General features: G+C 31.6%; 2 protein-coding genes across 2 annotated transcripts; both read right to left on the bottom strand.

Annotated features, from left to right (window-relative positions):
• Window positions 1-3939: 3939 nt before the first annotated feature.
• Window positions 3940-5054, bottom strand: LOC130664671 (uncharacterized). Its single transcript, XM_057464703.1, has 2 exons — window positions 4449-5054; window positions 3940-3960 (listed from the first exon to the last, which is right to left on the bottom strand). Exons 1-2 carry the CDS (start codon window positions 5052-5054, stop codon window positions 3940-3942), a joined length of 627 nt encoding a protein of 208 aa, XP_057320686.1.
• Window positions 5055-5138: 84 nt separating this feature from the next.
• LOC130664664 (KRAB-A domain-containing protein 2-like) lies at window positions 5139-5925 on the bottom strand. Its single transcript, XM_057464688.1, has 2 exons — window positions 5771-5925; window positions 5139-5715 (listed from the first exon to the last, which is right to left on the bottom strand). The coding sequence occupies exons 1-2, from the start codon at window positions 5923-5925 to the stop codon at window positions 5139-5141; spliced, it is 732 nt and encodes a 243-aa protein (XP_057320671.1).
• Window positions 5926-17716: the final 11791 nt, after the last annotated feature.

Here is a 17716-nt window from a genome sequence, read left to right as displayed (position 1 = left end):
CTCTTTTTAGATTTTCTTCGATGGATGTCTTCAGGACATTCCCGTGTAATACTCCAACAGTAATCTGCCATCATATGCTCATCCCAGCGACCTTGGTATCTATCTTCCACCACCTTCAAATCTTGATGATAACGTTCTCATTATAGTTCCGGATAGCTCAGCTGGTAGAGCACTCGGCGCGATACCGAATTGGTCTGGGTTCGATTCCCAGTTCGGGCTATCTATATTTTTCTCAATTTATCTATAAATTGTCTTATTGAGAAGGTTTGCATGTTTAGGTGTTACATACTGGAAAATCCAGGCTTACGAAAAATTACCAGGTTGGTGGCGTTAGGGTGTCAATCGACCCCAGGTGCACCCGTTGCTGAGCTCTTTCTAATTTTTATGTATTTTTTAGGGTTCGAGAATTAAAATAAAACATTTTAATTATAAGAATTTGAATATATTTTAAATATTAAAATTTTGATTGAAGCCAGTCGGTCTCCGGACGTATGTCCGGGGCCTAAGATGTTCATCGGCTGACTGGTTGCTCTAGATTTTTATCCAGAGTACAATGAAATATAAAAATTAATTATTGCGACGTTGCATCTCAGGTTACTCTGGTGAACACCATCGTGGCCCGAGTCTCATGCATCGTCATGAGTTTGGACTATTCGCAAGCCACGGCGATTCTCTTATCGCAAGAGATTTCCGTTACAATGTTGGCGGTGAATAAAAATAATATCGCCAACAAAGTAACGATTTATTAATTAATTATGATTATAAGAAGTGTCGAACCGTTTATTCGCCCACTGTGGCGAATAAATAATTCGAGACTTCAAAATAAAAATTTCTAAAAATTTTTATTTAAATTTAATTAAAGCCAGAACGTAACATTAGGTTTCCACTATATTTAAATGGTAGCATATTGACGGCATATCAATATTATTAATTTAAAAAAAAATTTATTGATTATAATGATAATAATTATGATCAAATACGTTTTTTAGGTTATTATATCGATCGATACAAACCTGAACGTAGCTTCATAATTTTGACAGCTTCGCACGACATCTTGTAGGCTAATTAACCAAAATATAACCTAGAATTAGCGGCACCAAACAAAAAATTTTTTTTTGTAGACCTGTGTTATCAATATCAAAAAAATTAATATCCCTCTTTTTAATTAATCTGTAATCTAAGTGAGTTTATTTGTATTTCGTTTTTTTTTCAGCTGTAGTAAAAAATATCCTCATTTAAATATTGAATTTATTTCAATCTGCATTTAGTTTATAATTAATAGGTAAATTCGTAAAAAAATATTTCCTTCTATATCTTGTGACTTTACACTGCCGAGGAGATGGAGTTGATGGTTGGAGTACGTGTGAGTCTGTGTGTTAGAGAGAGATACCCGTGCAAAAAAAAATTTGCTTCATTATGAATTTCATTATGAATTTGATAATCAAATTCAGATTTTGAAACAAATATGACTTTGATAATGAATTAGCTATAAAAATCCTCTAGTTTTCTACTACAGCTGAATCTAACAGGTAACCAACAGCTGAAATCTAATAATTTAATGGGTAATTTTTAAAAAATTACCTTTCTCTTTAAACAAGTGATAAGTACATTATAAAAATGGTATATTCCTAGCTTTGAAGAAGATTCAAAATTTTTTAATCGAAAGAAATTAAGACAACGAAGAGGAGGTATTCATGATGAAGTTGATAATAATTATTATCAATTCAGTACGAGATTCATATTGAATTATTTATAAGATAAATGTGTTTATTTCATAATTGTAGTTTTTGTTCTTCCACCCGAAATTAAAAAAAAAAAATAAAGAACTACTTTATTTAACTTAGATGAAATTTATTACTAATTTGATTAAATTTAACAGTATAGAATTAATACTTGATTCATAATAAGTTGATTATAAAAGTGTTACAAAGTTGATATTAAGTTGATCGTATGTTACATATGATAATGAACAAATTTTATATAACAATAACTGTTAAGTTATAGTTTCTAATAAATATAGCTATAAAATTAGAAAAATATATTATAAATGTAGATTAGTTTAATAAATTCAATTTACTAATGCAGAGTGAAATATTTTTTTTAGTTTATTTATTTTTCAACTCATTCAATAAACAAAATTTTTTTTTGTAATAGTACAAACAACAAACTGTTAACAATACATATAGATTTTTTAGAGTCAATTTAAATTTTATACTGTTAAATTTAAGTAAAGTAATAAATTTAATGTAAGTTAAATAAAATAGTTCTTTATTTTTTTTTTTAATATCGGGTGGAAGAACAAAAAATACAATTATGAAATAAACACATTTATCTTATAACTAATTCAATATGAATCTCGTACTGAATTGATAATAATTATTATCAACTTCATCATGAATACCTCCTCTTCGTTGTCTTAATTTCTTTCGATTAAAAAATTTTGAATCTTCTTCAAAGCCAGGAATATACCATTTTTATAATGTACTTGTCACTTGTTTAAAGAGAAAGGTAAGATTCTAAAAATTACCCATCAAATTATTAGATTTCAGCTGATGGTTACCTGTTAGATTCAGCTGTAGTAGAAAATTAGAGGATTTTTATAGCTAATTCATTATCAAAGTCATACTTGTTTCGAAATCTGAATTTGATTATCAAATTCATAATGAAATTCATAATGAAGCAAATTTTTTTTTGCACGGGTAGCGTGAGTATGTGTGTTGAGTTGAGTATAGTAGATGGTGAGTAGAGAGTATGGAGTATATGTGTATGGTAAGTTAAGTGTGCGATAGAGTACGTGTACGGTATGTGGTATGTTTTGGAGTGTCTGTGTGGTAGAGCGTGGATTTAAGGGGGAATTTCTAGCTGTGTCGTGGATAGTGGCCGAGATAACGTGCCTCCTGACCAGTGATGACGAATAGGCCTAGGCTTAGCCCTCGGGGTTGACATGGTGATCACAGAGATGCGACTGAGATGTCGCCGCCCCTTCGTGTTGGTACCCGGAGTTAGCTGGGGTACGTGTACGTTTATTGGGGAGATGGCAGGCCTCGTTTGCGATGCTCGAGGAGTAACTACCGTTGAGGAAGAGAGTTGAGACTTGGCGTCGCTCGTGAACGAGTCGACCCAGGAGTCAAGTTTGAAGTCTGGGAATAAGCGGTGGTGAGTCGGAGAGTCACCTTGGTGGACCTTGACCGCAACCGTGGACTGCTGTCTTTTTGGAGCTTGTGGCTCTGCGTATGGTGCTCGTGGAGCCGTTTGTCGTGATAATTGTCATAAATTACCGCATTATTTATTTTATTTTATATTTTATCTAGTAGCCCGATGAAAAAAGATTTTGTCTAATCATATATAATTATATGTGTTCATATATATGTTCATACATATGATCATATATGATTATATATGACCCCATGCATAATTAGATCTGATCATACCTGGCTGTTATGAGCCCATATATAAGTCTATATATGATCAGATCTGATTATCTTTAAGTCTATATATAATCAGATCTGATCAGATCTAATTATATATGAGTCTATGCATAATTAGATATGATCATGCCTGGTTGTTATAACCCCATATATAATCATACATAAGTCTATATATGATCAGATCTATTCATATATAAGTCTACATATAGTTCGATCTGATCATACCTGGCTGTTATGACCCCATATATGATCATATTTAAGTCTATACATGATTAGATCTGATCAGACATGATTGATACAAACCTATATGTAGTTATATATGTCTATGTATGTTTAAATCTGACCAGATTTTATTGATATGAAACCAATAAATAAATATATATATATATATATATATATATATATATATATATATATATATATATATATATATGTCGTAGCCAGATCGTGAAATTAGACAGTTCATGAACTGTCTAGACAGATCATGAACCGCAGCCCGATCGTGTAATGGTCAATCAGTTACACGATCTGGCTAGAATTTTTAGACAGTTCATGAAATGCAATTGGGCCTTAGACAGATCGTGTAATATTTCAAAATTACACGAAATGTCTAAGAAATTTAGACAGTTCGTGAACCGTCTAACAGCTGTTTTGTCGATCGCGTACTGCTAGTAAAGCAAATCAAATTTTATTTATGTATAGATAAAATTTTATTTTTTATTAATTTACAAAGCTTGAAATATAAATTTATTTATTTACACATGGCAAACTAGAGTGACAACGACTGTTACATAAAACGTTTGCTTTCTTGCACGCACATCTCTTAGTAGTGCATTGCACGTCAGAAGCTCTGCATGAGCATTGAAAGAAGCCTTGTCCTCCGCTGCAATTTTTAACAGCTTCTCTGAGAGAGAGAAGTTCGTTTAAGTCTATTTCGTCACGTGTAAAAAAGTTCGAGCCAGCTGGGACAAGATTTTCGGGGCGAAACCACCCTTTTATGATTCCATTTCGGACCCCCACCTGATTAACTTCTTCTTTTTGATCCGTGATGACACATACTATATTCTGAGGATCACTGGGGCCACGATCGACTTTTGGTACTGAAAGGAGTACGCAATCACCAATTTTATACTTAGGGAGCTTTCTTTTAGTAGAGGAAAGCATTTTTTCTGCTGCTGCGACCATTCTAATCTTAGAATCAGCTCTCTGTTGTTGAATAGAAGTCTCTTTATGGCACAAATTACATACATCACAGTTTACTGAGTATCTTGAATCAAAAACACTACCACATTCACGACATTCATGTTCGTAGGTAGTAGAAGTGGTCATAGTAGCAGTATTGTTATTATCACTTCTGCTGTTATTGTCGTGATTGTTAACATCATCAAGATTATTATTATCGTCGATGACTAAGTTTTGCACATCTTCCTCACTTCGTAAATTCTGCGTCAATGACTGTGGGATGTTAGAAGTAGAAAGTCCAAGCTTGGGATCGCATCCAAACAGCGCTTTGTATGGAGACCGGCCGATTGTTCGATGGTGTGAACTATTTTTTTGCCACTGTACAAAATTCAATCCAACAGACCAACGCTTACTGCCTGTGTCAGCCATCCAAGCTCTTAACATATTTTCGATATCTTGATTCGATCTCTCAATACTACCCTGACTTTGGGGATGTCTGGGTCGCCCGTGAACAATTTTGGACTCAGGCTACATTTTGTGAAGATCTTCTATTACGCTGTTAACGAATTCCCGGCCGTTGTCGCTTTGCAATATCTTCGGAGCACCAAACAAGAGGAAGATAGATAATAACTCAGATGCTATTTCTTGAGCTCGCTTCGAAGTTAAGGGACGCAGAATTACAAACTTAGTTGAATGATCTTGATAATTTAATATCCATTTATAGTCGCCATCTTGTAGGGATTGAAAATCTATTAGATCAATTTGTCCTCGCTCACAGAAGTCACTCGATAAAATAGGCTTAACGACCAGTTTCTTTGGTAAATTTCTCTTTTCGTTGCAGCTTTTACAGCCAGACAAAAAAATTTCAATCGGTGGGCGAGGAATTTGAAATTTGTCAGCAAAAGCAGATTCTATCTTGCATCGTCCTCCGTGGCCAGTTTTATTCACGTGGAAGTCATAAATTTTATCAAACAACTCTTCATACGGAACTACAAATTCTATAATTGCTGCATCAACGTGTTTTTTTATTAAAAATGATTGATTAGTGACACGCATAACGTCATATTTATTTAGCAGATTATACTCTCGCCTCGTCTTTTTAGTGCTGAAAAAACAAAATAATTAAATTGATAGCACAGCACAAAGTAATTTTAACTTACGATTTTGTTTTTGCTGCCTCGATTTCAACTATCATTAAGTCAATCTGATTTTTATCGAATGGTTTTTTTGATGGTTTCTCGGCGTAATAACTCTCTAGACTGACATAAAATTGCTCTTTGTGATTATAATTCGAAGTGCGGCACTCACTGTCCATTATGTCAAATTATTATATAAATTATTATATTACAAAAATTCGACGCAGTAAATAAATAACAATCAATCACAGTTGTAATCAGCTGATATTGAGTTGTGTCTATTGCATTATGTCGCACTCACATCAATATGCGCAACTCACTATGCGCAACTCTTCGTGGTGAACGCGCATGAAACTGTGTGTTGTTGGGCGCAAAATTTGATTTGCTTTACTAGCAGTACACGATCGGCAAAACAGCTGTTAGACGGTTCACGAACTGTCTAAATTTCTTAGACATTTCGTGTAATTTTGAAGTATTACACGATCTGTCTAAGGCCCAATTGCATTTCATGAACTGTCTAAAAATTCTAGCCAGATCGTGTAACTGATTGTCCATTACACGATCGGGCTGTGGTTCATGATCTGTCTAGACAGTTCATGAACTGTCTAATTTCACGATCTGGCTACGACATATATATGTCGGAGATGAAAGAATAAAATGGGGTTTTCCAATGGGACGGGAAATTCCTAACAGTCGAGACTAGTTTTTACAGTAACAATTAAATAAAACTTAAGCTCTAGTTGTTTACAACTTAAGTAGATTATGTTTATTACGGGAGGCTTAGGCTCGCTGTGACATCTGTTCACCAAACGTAGCCACGGTCACAGGATGGATATAGTAAGACACAGAGGACAAGATAATAAGATAATAAGATTGTTGTCCTTCTTTAAATATTTCTGACTAAAAGGTTTTTTATGAAGAGTACAGAGTTTTTGGACTAGTTGAGTCGGTCAGTTCTGATTGAGCATTCGTTGTGCGAGTACAAGTTTTCCTGTTGACCGTGGATTCGTTCTCGAGCCTAGTTTACCGTAGTACTCGTATATTATTTAATCATAGTTTAATTATTAATATTATCGGGCGATTGTATACTACGATTGATATCATTTATTATTATTAATTTATTGTTATCATTTTATGTGTATCAAATATTGTGTTAGTTGTAATTCTGTATGTATTAACAATTGTGAGATATTGTATTCGTTATACCGTTTGTTTAGTTACTACTATTTGTGAATAATACTTTAATAATAAATTACTGTTCTGTGTAATTATTATTCGTTTATATTTGTAATAAAATGCCAGACAAAAATAATAAACCCGATGGTCAGGGTGATGCCCATCATATTACTGGTCTTCCGACATATATATATATATGTATTAAATAATATGACAATTTTTTAATATCAATGTTATTGAATTTTTATTCTGTCAACTATCAATCAAACTTAAATCCCCAATACTTAAAAAATATTCTAAGGTTTCGGCAACAATTTGAAAGTATAAATCGATATCGATTGTTATACGAATATTTATAAGTTTATAGATAAATAGATTTGATTATATGTATCTAATGAATTCTACAGTATTTTATGCACAAAACCGAATTCATCATTAGGTGCATTATTTCCGTAGGATACCCTCGCAGATATGAATCACGGTGGGAACACCGTGGAAGTGTGAACACCGTGGATCCACAGTGGTTACACGGTGGGTTTGTTCCATTTCACCACCGGGTATACACAGTGTATCCACTGTGATTACGCGGTGTATCGACCGTGATTTCACGGTGGCTTGACCACTGTATATACACGGTGTTTCCACTGTGATTACGCGGTGTATCCACTGTGATTCCACGGTGGCTTTGTGCAATTTCACCACCGTGAAATCACGGTGGATACACCGCGTAATCACAGTGGTAAAACGGAACAAACCCACCGTGATTCAAATCTGCGAGAGTATATCAATTTGATTATTTGAGTTAAGTACTGCCATAAACGTTTTTTAATTGTAAGTGTATAACAGACTAGAGGATCAGACTACAAACCATCGATAACCAAAGTTAAACAGCATCGACGTGGGACATTAATTGGACGGGTGACCTCGTAGTAAAATAATAGTCAATGGTTAATAATTTTTTTTTTTTTTATTTAATTTTAACCGACATTTACATTGAGACAAATCGCTTTTTGTCTTCGCGATTTTTATCAGCAGCCACCAGAATTCGCGGGTTGAACCCTGGCTTAGGCTGGCCTCTAACAAATTTTATTTTATGCTGGACAGAGCAGTGGGCTGGGGTTCTTGCAAAGCAAAGACCCGCACTTATTCAAACTCGGCAACGTATAAAAAAGGGCTTATCAACTTACCTCACGGCAGATAATTTGTATGCTGCTTTCTTACAGCTGACTTACTTATTATTTCTAACTTAATTAATAACTATTTTATCATATTAAATAATCCCACCAGTATATTAAAATATGGATAGAATAAGGAATTTATTAGGACAATGTGCAAATTTATTGCCAATTATAATAAGTTCAATTACTTACAATAACGTTTCACGCAGAATACAATATTAATAGTCCTGGCTGGAACGCAGGATACGCAGTGGTAGCCACGTGGGATAAATCCTTGTTATACATTGATTTTACTGCTTAATTCTAATATTATCACCGCGAATATGTCGCCAGTAACGTATAATACTTTCAATACACTTAAATTTAATTATAATTTATAACTAATAAACAATAAAAGTATTAATTTGCAAGTTAATTGCCGGAAAGAAATAAGAGATCTACAAGATATAGAGTACGTGAATATTGCAAGTATAATAATCGATACTAATGATAAAGACGTCTGAACGTTAACGGATCCAGGATCGAAGTGGTGACCGATAATTTTTGGGCATAGGGCTAGCCTCCTGACTGTCCCCACTTCCTCCTAACAGACATGCGTCGACGTAACTGGTTGTCATGTGACCATGGCACTATGACGTATAACGTTAGACGGCAACGAGACGGATAAAAGCGGGAACCTCAAGGCTGAAGGCGACGAAGACAATTCACATTGTCTCAATATTGATGAAGACAATAAATCCTAATTAAACTACTTAATTAATAATTTACAGATATTCTAAATGAGATTCTAAAAATGACTATATTCGTTCATGCATGATTATATATAATCATATATGATTATGTACAAACAGATCAAGTTATGTATGATCAGACCCGGCCAATTTTTGGATCTGATCATATATAGACAATTATGCATGATCATATATGATTAGACAAAATCTTTTTTCATCGGGAGTGTATAAAGTTTTGTGATTCGTCGTCGTCGCGAGGTTCCCGATGTCTTGCCCAGGTATTTATGTGTTTGATGGACCGAGAGTACTAGACCGCGGGTCTTTTGGACCCTCCACGTCGCTCTCGCGTCATCTTTACGGTATTTTGTTTTGTTTTGTTTTGTTATTTGATTTTTAACATTAATTTCATTGATCGGCTTCTTTCGCATTAAAAGAACCGCGACCCTCTCTCCACAACCTAGCATACTGAGCGCACCAGGACATGCTGCTACCACCGGTAATGTCTCTCATCTCCAAAGGGTATAGTTTTTAGGTTTTAATTTACGTGTACGTTTAGACCGGTTGCCGATACCGGGGAAATAAAAGTTGGCTGGCGCCCATCAGGATCTGGAGGAGATGAGAGGGGTGATTGGTGGGCGAAGTGTAACGTAGCCCGATTTGGTTTAATTAGAATTTTAAGTTATTGAGTAATATATTGAGTAAAGTTTTAGAGTAATTCTTGGGTTTAATCGAGTATTAAGAAATATTACGTTACAATCTATTTCTGTATATTTATAACCATATACAAGTTATTTTTTTTCAATTAATACGTCTTAAAATAATAAATAATCATATTTTTATCGAAGAATAAATGAATTTTTACGCTTTTTGTTCAATTTGAGTGTTTCAAATTCAAAGAAAAATTTATTTTCATTTTTAAAATTTCATATATCCCGCCAAAATTCATCTAAGTGGCAACTGTCGATATGTCAACAGTTATTATGGCGCTACTGTCGGTTTTTTTTCTAAATATTTTAACTTATTCAATGCAGTTAGCTTTAAATGGAAATAGGAGAAAGTATTGATAGTTTTTTAAATATCGATATTAAATTACAATAAATTGAATAAAAATGAAATTTGATGCCTCAGAAGTTTCTGATACTATTTTAAAATATACGCCGAGCATTGGAGAACTGGAAAATGGCCCGATAACTAATAAAACATTATTTAGAAAACTGTGTAGTCATTTTGCTTTAAGAAAACAATTTATTGGCAAATTCAAAGTTAATTTGTATTTTCAGTGGTTTAAAAATGAAAATAATTTTGTTGATAACATTCAAGAAAAGTTGTTACTTCGACGGAGTAATTCAATTAATAAATCAACAGTCACTGCCGGATAGCTCAACTGGTAGAGCACTCGGCGTGATACCAAATTGGTCTGGGTTCGATTCCCAGTTCGGGCTATCTATATTTTTCTCAATTTATCTATAAATTGTCTTATTGAGAAGGTTATTTGCATGTTTGCATGTTTAGGTTTCCACTATATTTAAATGATATATATAAATATCCGGCAATGATACTACAGAAGTTACTGAGGAACATCCTAAGAAAGTTGCTGATAAAAATACTGCGGAAGCAGAGTTAACACGTCAATTAAGTGGATTGTCAATACCATCTGATGAATTAGGAAAAACGGAAGAAAACGTTAATTTAATCAGGGAAACATGTAAGAAATTTACAAATACTTATGAATATGTCGATTCATTGACAATTCTAATAAGTAATATTTTTGTGGATACTAATGTTGTCGTCTGATTTATTTCATACTTGTCTCCGTTCCACGTTGCCTAAGCAACTGAACATTACATGTGTTTTAATTTTCCATGGTCTGAAACATGGTAAAAGTGTTCATTTCAGAGATTATGCAACTTGCAAACAACCAAACTGCAACATTAATTTTAAATTCCATAATGAGATTGCGGGTCTTAATGTTAATGTACACGTCTATTCCACGACTGATTGTCCAACCATACTGTACCATTATGCTACCAACTACGAGAAAATAGACGAGCAACAATCGCACGAAGATTACATTATGCTAATCCAAGTACAATCCGTAGCGAAATCATCAGAGAAACAGATGAAAAGTTAGCATCTGAAGAAAATAATTATCAGTTTTCCCATTCTGATAATGTAATACAGAAGACTAAATAGTAAAAACTGGTCGAGAATGATCTTCATCCCAATGCTAGTGTTGACATTTTATTAAAGATCGCTGAAGCAAAATATAATCACCCATATATCCGTCAATTAAAAACACCATTCACTGTCTGTCTTGAAGTCGATGAACAAATAACTGTGTTACGGTCTTACCCTGATATATTTCTATATTTCGATGCAACTGGGTCAGTTGTTCGTAAACCATATGACGAGTCTAAGAGAATATATTACTATGCTGGTGTTGTCAATATCAATCATAAAATCTATCCTATACTAGAGATGACAACAAATGACTAAACTGCATCTTTCATTGGTGAATTTCTTAGTTTTTTCAAAAATATGTGGGTCACTTACAATTCAAATTTCCCACTATTTAAAGCTGTTATCACTGATTGGTCTTGGGCGAGTATCAATGCAGTGATGAAAGCTTGGAATGATTGTTCTATGTCCGATTATCTAAAAATGACGTACAACGTTATTACATCAAATGAATCATTGCCGGACAAAATGTCACCACTTTATTTTTGCTATCCTCACTTAATGAAAATGGTTTCACGTTACCTAAAAAAAAAAAAAAATTGATAGAAAAAAAATTTCTATTTTATTGGAATCTGTTGCTGTTCTTGTTCACTGCAATAACTATGAGACATTAAAAGAAAAAATAGAATTATTATTTTGTACCCAAGAAAAACTAAAAAGCTTAAAGAGGTTATGAAGAAGTCGATTGAAGATAAGAGCAGTGAAGAAATAGTTTATGATAGGGAAATAGATAAAAATGAAGACGGGATAAAATTGCCTGGAAAGGATGATGAAAATTGCGTGATGAGATCCAGTCCTTATCGTATTGATTTATTAACTGTGAAAAAAAAATTGAAGATGAAGCTAAAACTAATGATAAATATTCGGTGGATAATAATTTTCAATGTTTGGAAGCTGTGGAATATTTAATCGATCACTTAATATCGAATATACCGTTTTGGAGTATCATACTACAAATTCACCATCACTATCATTCAAAAACAAAAAATAAAATAAACGACGAGCAAGAAAAAATAAATCACCTCACAAATGCTACCGCAGAAAATCATTTCAAACAAATTAAAAGTGAGGATGAAGACAAAGTAAAATGTGGGCGTTTTATTGACACAAATCATTTAGCAGTTCAGGCAGCTTACAAGCAATTGAATCTCAAGAAACCGAAGGTATTGTTAAAAAAATAAAAAAAGAGTGTTAATGAACCCGACAATCCATTGTCTGAAGAAGGCTGAAACAAAAAACCAGACTCCTATAAAAAGTCGAGATCATCTCACCAAGAAGGAAAAAACTTGAAAAAGTCTGTTAATAATATTCAGCTCAATTCTTTGGTTTTTAATTCTAATGGCACTGTCCGCACGAAATATTATTATTACGCTCCTGATCTTCTTCGACAATATTTTGTGGCCTGTTCACAAAATATTAATGATGATAATGAAATTTGGATACATGGCGATGACTTTAGTAGGTTGTACAATCAACAATGGTTGTTCAATTCCACTATTGATTATTGTGCTAATCTTTTGATTCGGCATTCATCTGCATATAAAATAAAAGGCCATTCGGCAGCCGAAATGGAAGTAGATTTCTCATTATTTGATTTTTTTCACCTTTCAAATAAAAGTTAATAACGAAATAAAATTTTTTTTGACATTTTCTTGAAGTTCTCAAGATGATGAAACAATAAAAATCAAAAAATTTGAAGCATAATGCCAAAAATTGAAGCTAACTAAATGAGCTTCAGAAGGATTTTTGATGGTAATGCACTATATGTTTTGATTTGACGTTATTTAAAGATACCTATGCATATATTAAAAATATCGGACCAATGATATTTCGGATCCTATTCGAAGAATTATGATAGATTATGGTTTTATTCCTCGAAAATTCTACTATAAGGACAAAGGCAATAATTTGCTGTCAATAAAATCCACTAATAAAATAATCTAAGATTAAAATTTGATTGTGATATATCAAAGTGTCATACTTGAAATTAGTATTAATATTTGAAATGAAAAGCCTAATAGAATATCAAACGACCAGTAGATATAGAGAATGTTATCATCATAACTAATGTTAATCTCGTTATTAATATATCATATCATTTATATGTAACGGGGTAAAAATTTAAATTTACAACTTTAAATCAACCTGATTTCCCGCGGTTGATTAATTTCCCATACACTGCAAATCCAAGTGTTTAACTCAGAAGTTAAGTTGCAGAAAACACTAACGTGTTTTATTTTAACACAAAGTGCTTAGAAGTAAAACGGTATAAACGTTTAAACAATCGCATAAGTCATTACAAGTGTTTTAAAGGTTCGCGTAACACACTTAAGTGTTTAATCCGAAAACGTTTTATCCGTTTAAAGAAAAAAACACTTCTACCTGTTTTATTATAAAGCGCTTACTGTTACTTTAAACGTTTAAAAAAACATCAAGTGTTTTAAATTAAAAAAAATATTCCGGAATTAAACACTTTTTCAGAAAATACGTTTAATCTTAAAAACATATACATTATAAAACGCTTAAATTTCTTAAACAGTTTAAAAAAATTCTATCAATTTTGTCAATCGACAAATGATACAAATAATAATTTCAAAATATGAAAGTGTAATAATTTTCAAATATATTTATGCATTACGATATAGATGTATCAAAACGTATTTTTTTGTATTGAAAATAAAATTTTACAAATGATTGAACTCGGTTCATATCATCCAATGAATTCTAAACGATCGTAATTTGTTAATGAAATAAATGTTAGATTTTTCATTTTAAAAGACGATAGAGATATTCTTGAACTAATACATTTTTTATATCTTCAAACTTAAGTTTCTGTGTATCAGCGTATTTTCTCTGATAACATTCTTTCTGTAATTAATAAGGAATAGTATTTTAAAATAAACATATGATGAATCGAAAAAAATAGCCCGGGAAAAAACGCTTAGATATGATCATATCTGTTCATTTGAGTGGTCCAAAAAAAGTGACTATTTTTTTTTCTTTAGTTACAGTGAAAATATTGTTTGAGATGATGAAAAAAAAATTCTATTAAAATTTAAGCTCTTAATATTAATATTAAGAGGTGCCTATTCGCAATTCTCCATTTCCCATTTAAATAACATGGGAAAAAAAATTTTTTATTTTTCTAGCTCGGCATTCGCACAACATATGAATGAGTCTATAGCGTATTCTTGTAGGGAATTTAACGCTCTACAAAAAAGGTCTCTTATCATTTTTCGATAAATCCATCCATTCAAAAATTATTGGAGCTGGAAGTCAAATCTATAATAAATTTCTAGATCATTTTACTTTTCCAGCAAAACTATCAGACTTATCAAAAAATGTCATCGGATCTTTTTTATAGACAATTTTATATCCAACAAATTAGTTGAAATAAAGTTCATTCAAATTCCGCATTGTTTTCTAGTTATTTTCATTTTAATCTTAGGCCATATATTACTGAATGTACTATCATATATGTTAATATATGATCCGCATCTTTATGATGAGCGCGCACAGGGCTTACACGAAAACTAAATGTTGAAGTTGCTACATACACAACACGTGTTTTAAAAGTGCGAATTGTATATGTGCTTAATAATTATATTCAGTATACTGAATCACTATAGTGATTTAAATTGAACATTTTGATAAATATTATTTATTACTTATTTGTAAATATTAGTGAAGAAAATTGTGCTTATATACTTTTTCAAGTGATCCAATATAATTGAGGTTAACTATCCGTATGTATTATTTATTAATATAAATTATTATATTATTATTTAATCTAATTTCTACTAAATATTATTAAATTATTAATTTTAAATATTTATTATTGATTATTTAATATTTAAAAAATAAATCAATAAATTTAAAACAAAATTTGTGATAAAAATTACAATCGAATATTAAATAAAAATAATAAATATTTAAAATCAATAATCCAATACTATTTTGTATAAAGTACATATATAATATATATTTATTATTCTCTAAATTTAATGTTTTTTATAATTTATTAAATATTAAATTTAGAAAATAATAAACATTTTTAAAATAATTAAAGAAATTTAATAAAAAAATATTAAATAATAATGAAAATTAAATTATTAATTTTTAATATTAATTTCTCTACAATAAAATTTGCTCATCAACCTAAGATTCTGTTATTATAGATTTTATGACTATTAATGGTACTATTCAATTTCTATACCAGTTCTTAAGATGGATAAAACAAATGCGGAAATTTGTAAGGATTGTCACAATTGGAAGATGCTATGGCAGTGGACATAATTTAAAAATAACATTCGAACAATATAATAAAATTTATGTTATACTTAATGAAAGAAAATAAATATTTATTTATTTAATTTTTCGAATTTTAACTAATTTTTATCAAATGTATTGCCGATCTTTTTTGAATTCTTTTATTATTTTATTGTAATTAATTATTTGTATTATACTGTATATTTTCAGATTCTGAATGATTTTTATAACTCAATAAATAACCAGTTATTTTAAAGTTACTTCAATGGTTTCTATTTTTTTTCAAGTGTAAACATTTTTTAGAGCTTTTTTTTCGGATAAAAATACAAATATATTTTTAATTTATACTGAATTCCATTTCTACTTTTATGCTGAATGTGTGATGCAATAATTATCTGAATCTTCTGATAATAAAAATATGATTCCAGGATATGACAACAATCAATAACGACTTTTATTTAAAGGCAACTATTATTTTTAATATTAGAAATATCATTATAAAAATTTCATTGATTGTACTTCAATGGAAAAATTATTATTTTTATTTTAAAAATATTTATATTATTAATTAATGACACTAAACACTTAAAGTGTGTATTGATGCCTAAACACTTAAGGTGCCTTATTATCCAAAACACTTTATGTGTGTTAAAATTAAACGTTTAAAATTTTTACTACACTTTAAACACTAAAATAGTGTTTAGTTGGTGACTACAAGTATTTAAACGCTTAAAGTGTTTTAAAATAAAACACTTGGATTTGCAGTGTACTACCCCATATGCGTTACTATTTCATCGACTCGTCGCCGGGCGCACAAATTTAAGGGGCTCGTCCCCAAGACCCACTAAGAAAATAAGTTGGAGTGGTGGATTTTCCGATAAGGGCCGAAGGATCGCGAACTTAGATTTGATAAGTGAGTGCACGAGGTGAAAACAGACACAGGCGGACGAACCGGCATAGACACCAGACGGGTGACAACGTACATATCTACAGGTAATTACATAAACTCTAGAGAGGTTATCAGTGGAACCTTCTAGAAGCTATTATTTAAATAAACTAATTAATCGGGTTACGTAACAAATGATCCGAGGACAATTAATCCGCGATAATTGATCCTTGCGACGATTGATCCGTCGATAAAACGCGTGTAACATGAAAAATTACGCCCTTTTTTCACTAATTTTGTGTGCGTGTAACATAAAAAATATACTCACACACAAATTAGTGAAAAAAGGGTGTAATTTTTCATGTTACACGCATTTTATCGCCGGATCAATCGTCGTAAGGATCAATTGTCGCGGATCAATTGTCCTCGGATCATCGGTCGTGTCACCAATTAATCGTGTATCCGGCCGGTAGCCGATACGCAAAAGAAAATTTACTGATTTGTACTGAACTGTTCACAGATATATTGCGGAGAAATAAATTGTTGGAGGGAAGAACCAAGTCAGACGGAAATCGGTAGAAGGCTGCAACAAAGAAGGACGCCACGATCGCTGGAAAGAAAATTTTAGGAGGTAAATAAATCGTCGGCAGGTGGCCACAATTTATTGAATAATTAATTAAATAATAAGTAAGAAATTTGTGGGCAGTCGCCATTTCCGAGTTGATTAAAATAAAATATGAATTCTCGGCAAGAAGGCCAGAATTAATTAACCAATTAAAATTAAATTAAAAAGTTTAATTTCTCGGCAAGAAGGCCAGAAATTATAAATAATAAATCTAGTTAATAAGAAAGTGTATATAGTAAATTAATCAATTTATTAATAAGAATGTTATATAAATACAAAATTTAAAATACTGAAAATTGAAAGAAAAGTAAAAGTGCTGAGAAATAGTGATAAAAGAATAAATAAAAATAAGTAATAAAATTTATCGGTAAATTGATGTCAGTCATAATTAAAAAATAAAATTGGTAATGAGAAGTTAATGTATACACGAACTAGAGAGAGAAAGGTAGAGACGCGCGAAGTAGAGAGAGATAGCGTCAGTCGTGGGCGACAGTTTTTCAGTGTCAGTAATTTCTTCACTCAACAACTTGATACTCGAAAAACTGAAAGTAAAAAATTATAAAATAAATAAAATTATAGTCGTGGAAAAATTTAAGTACAAAATTATAAAATAAATAAAATTATAGTCGGGAGATCAATTATTAAAATTATGATTTTATTAAAGAGTGTGTGTGTCCTGGGGATAATTAATTTATAAAAGTGTGTGAATGAATAAATCCTGGGGACAATTAATTGATAACGTGTGTGTGTGTGTGGTTGAAAGATTTAATTATTCCAGGGGAATATATTTTAATTTTGTTTTAATTAAAAAGATCCAGGTGATCGGGCAAGTTGCCGAAATTAATTTAAATATAAAGTCCAGGGGAG

Source organism: Microplitis mediator, chromosome 1, assembly GCF_029852145.1.
Source record: "Microplitis mediator isolate UGA2020A chromosome 1, iyMicMedi2.1, whole genome shotgun sequence".
Lineage (NCBI taxonomy): Eukaryota > Metazoa > Arthropoda > Insecta > Hymenoptera > Braconidae > Microplitis > Microplitis mediator.
The sequence above is the reverse complement of the archived record's forward strand: the minus strand, read 5'-3'. Positions and strand labels throughout refer to the sequence as shown.

Bases quoted from the DNA above. Each gene is read 5' to 3' on its own strand.
- LOC130664671 (XM_057464703.1), bottom strand. From the start codon at position 5,054: ATGTTAAGAGCTTGGATGGCTGACACAGGCAGTAAGCGTTGGTCTGTT. The intron at 3,961-4,448 runs GTGGGGGTCCGA...TAAAAATTCTAG, and splicing joins AAAAAGAAGAAGTTAATCAG to CCAGATCGTGTAACTGATTG.
- LOC130664664 (XM_057464688.1), bottom strand. From the start codon at position 5,925: ATGGACAGTGAGTGCCGCACTTCGAATTATAATCACAAAGAGCAATTT. The intron at 5,716-5,770 runs GTAAGTTAAAAT...TTGTTTTTTCAG, and splicing joins GAGGCAGCAAAAACAAAATC to CACTAAAAAGACGAGGCGAG.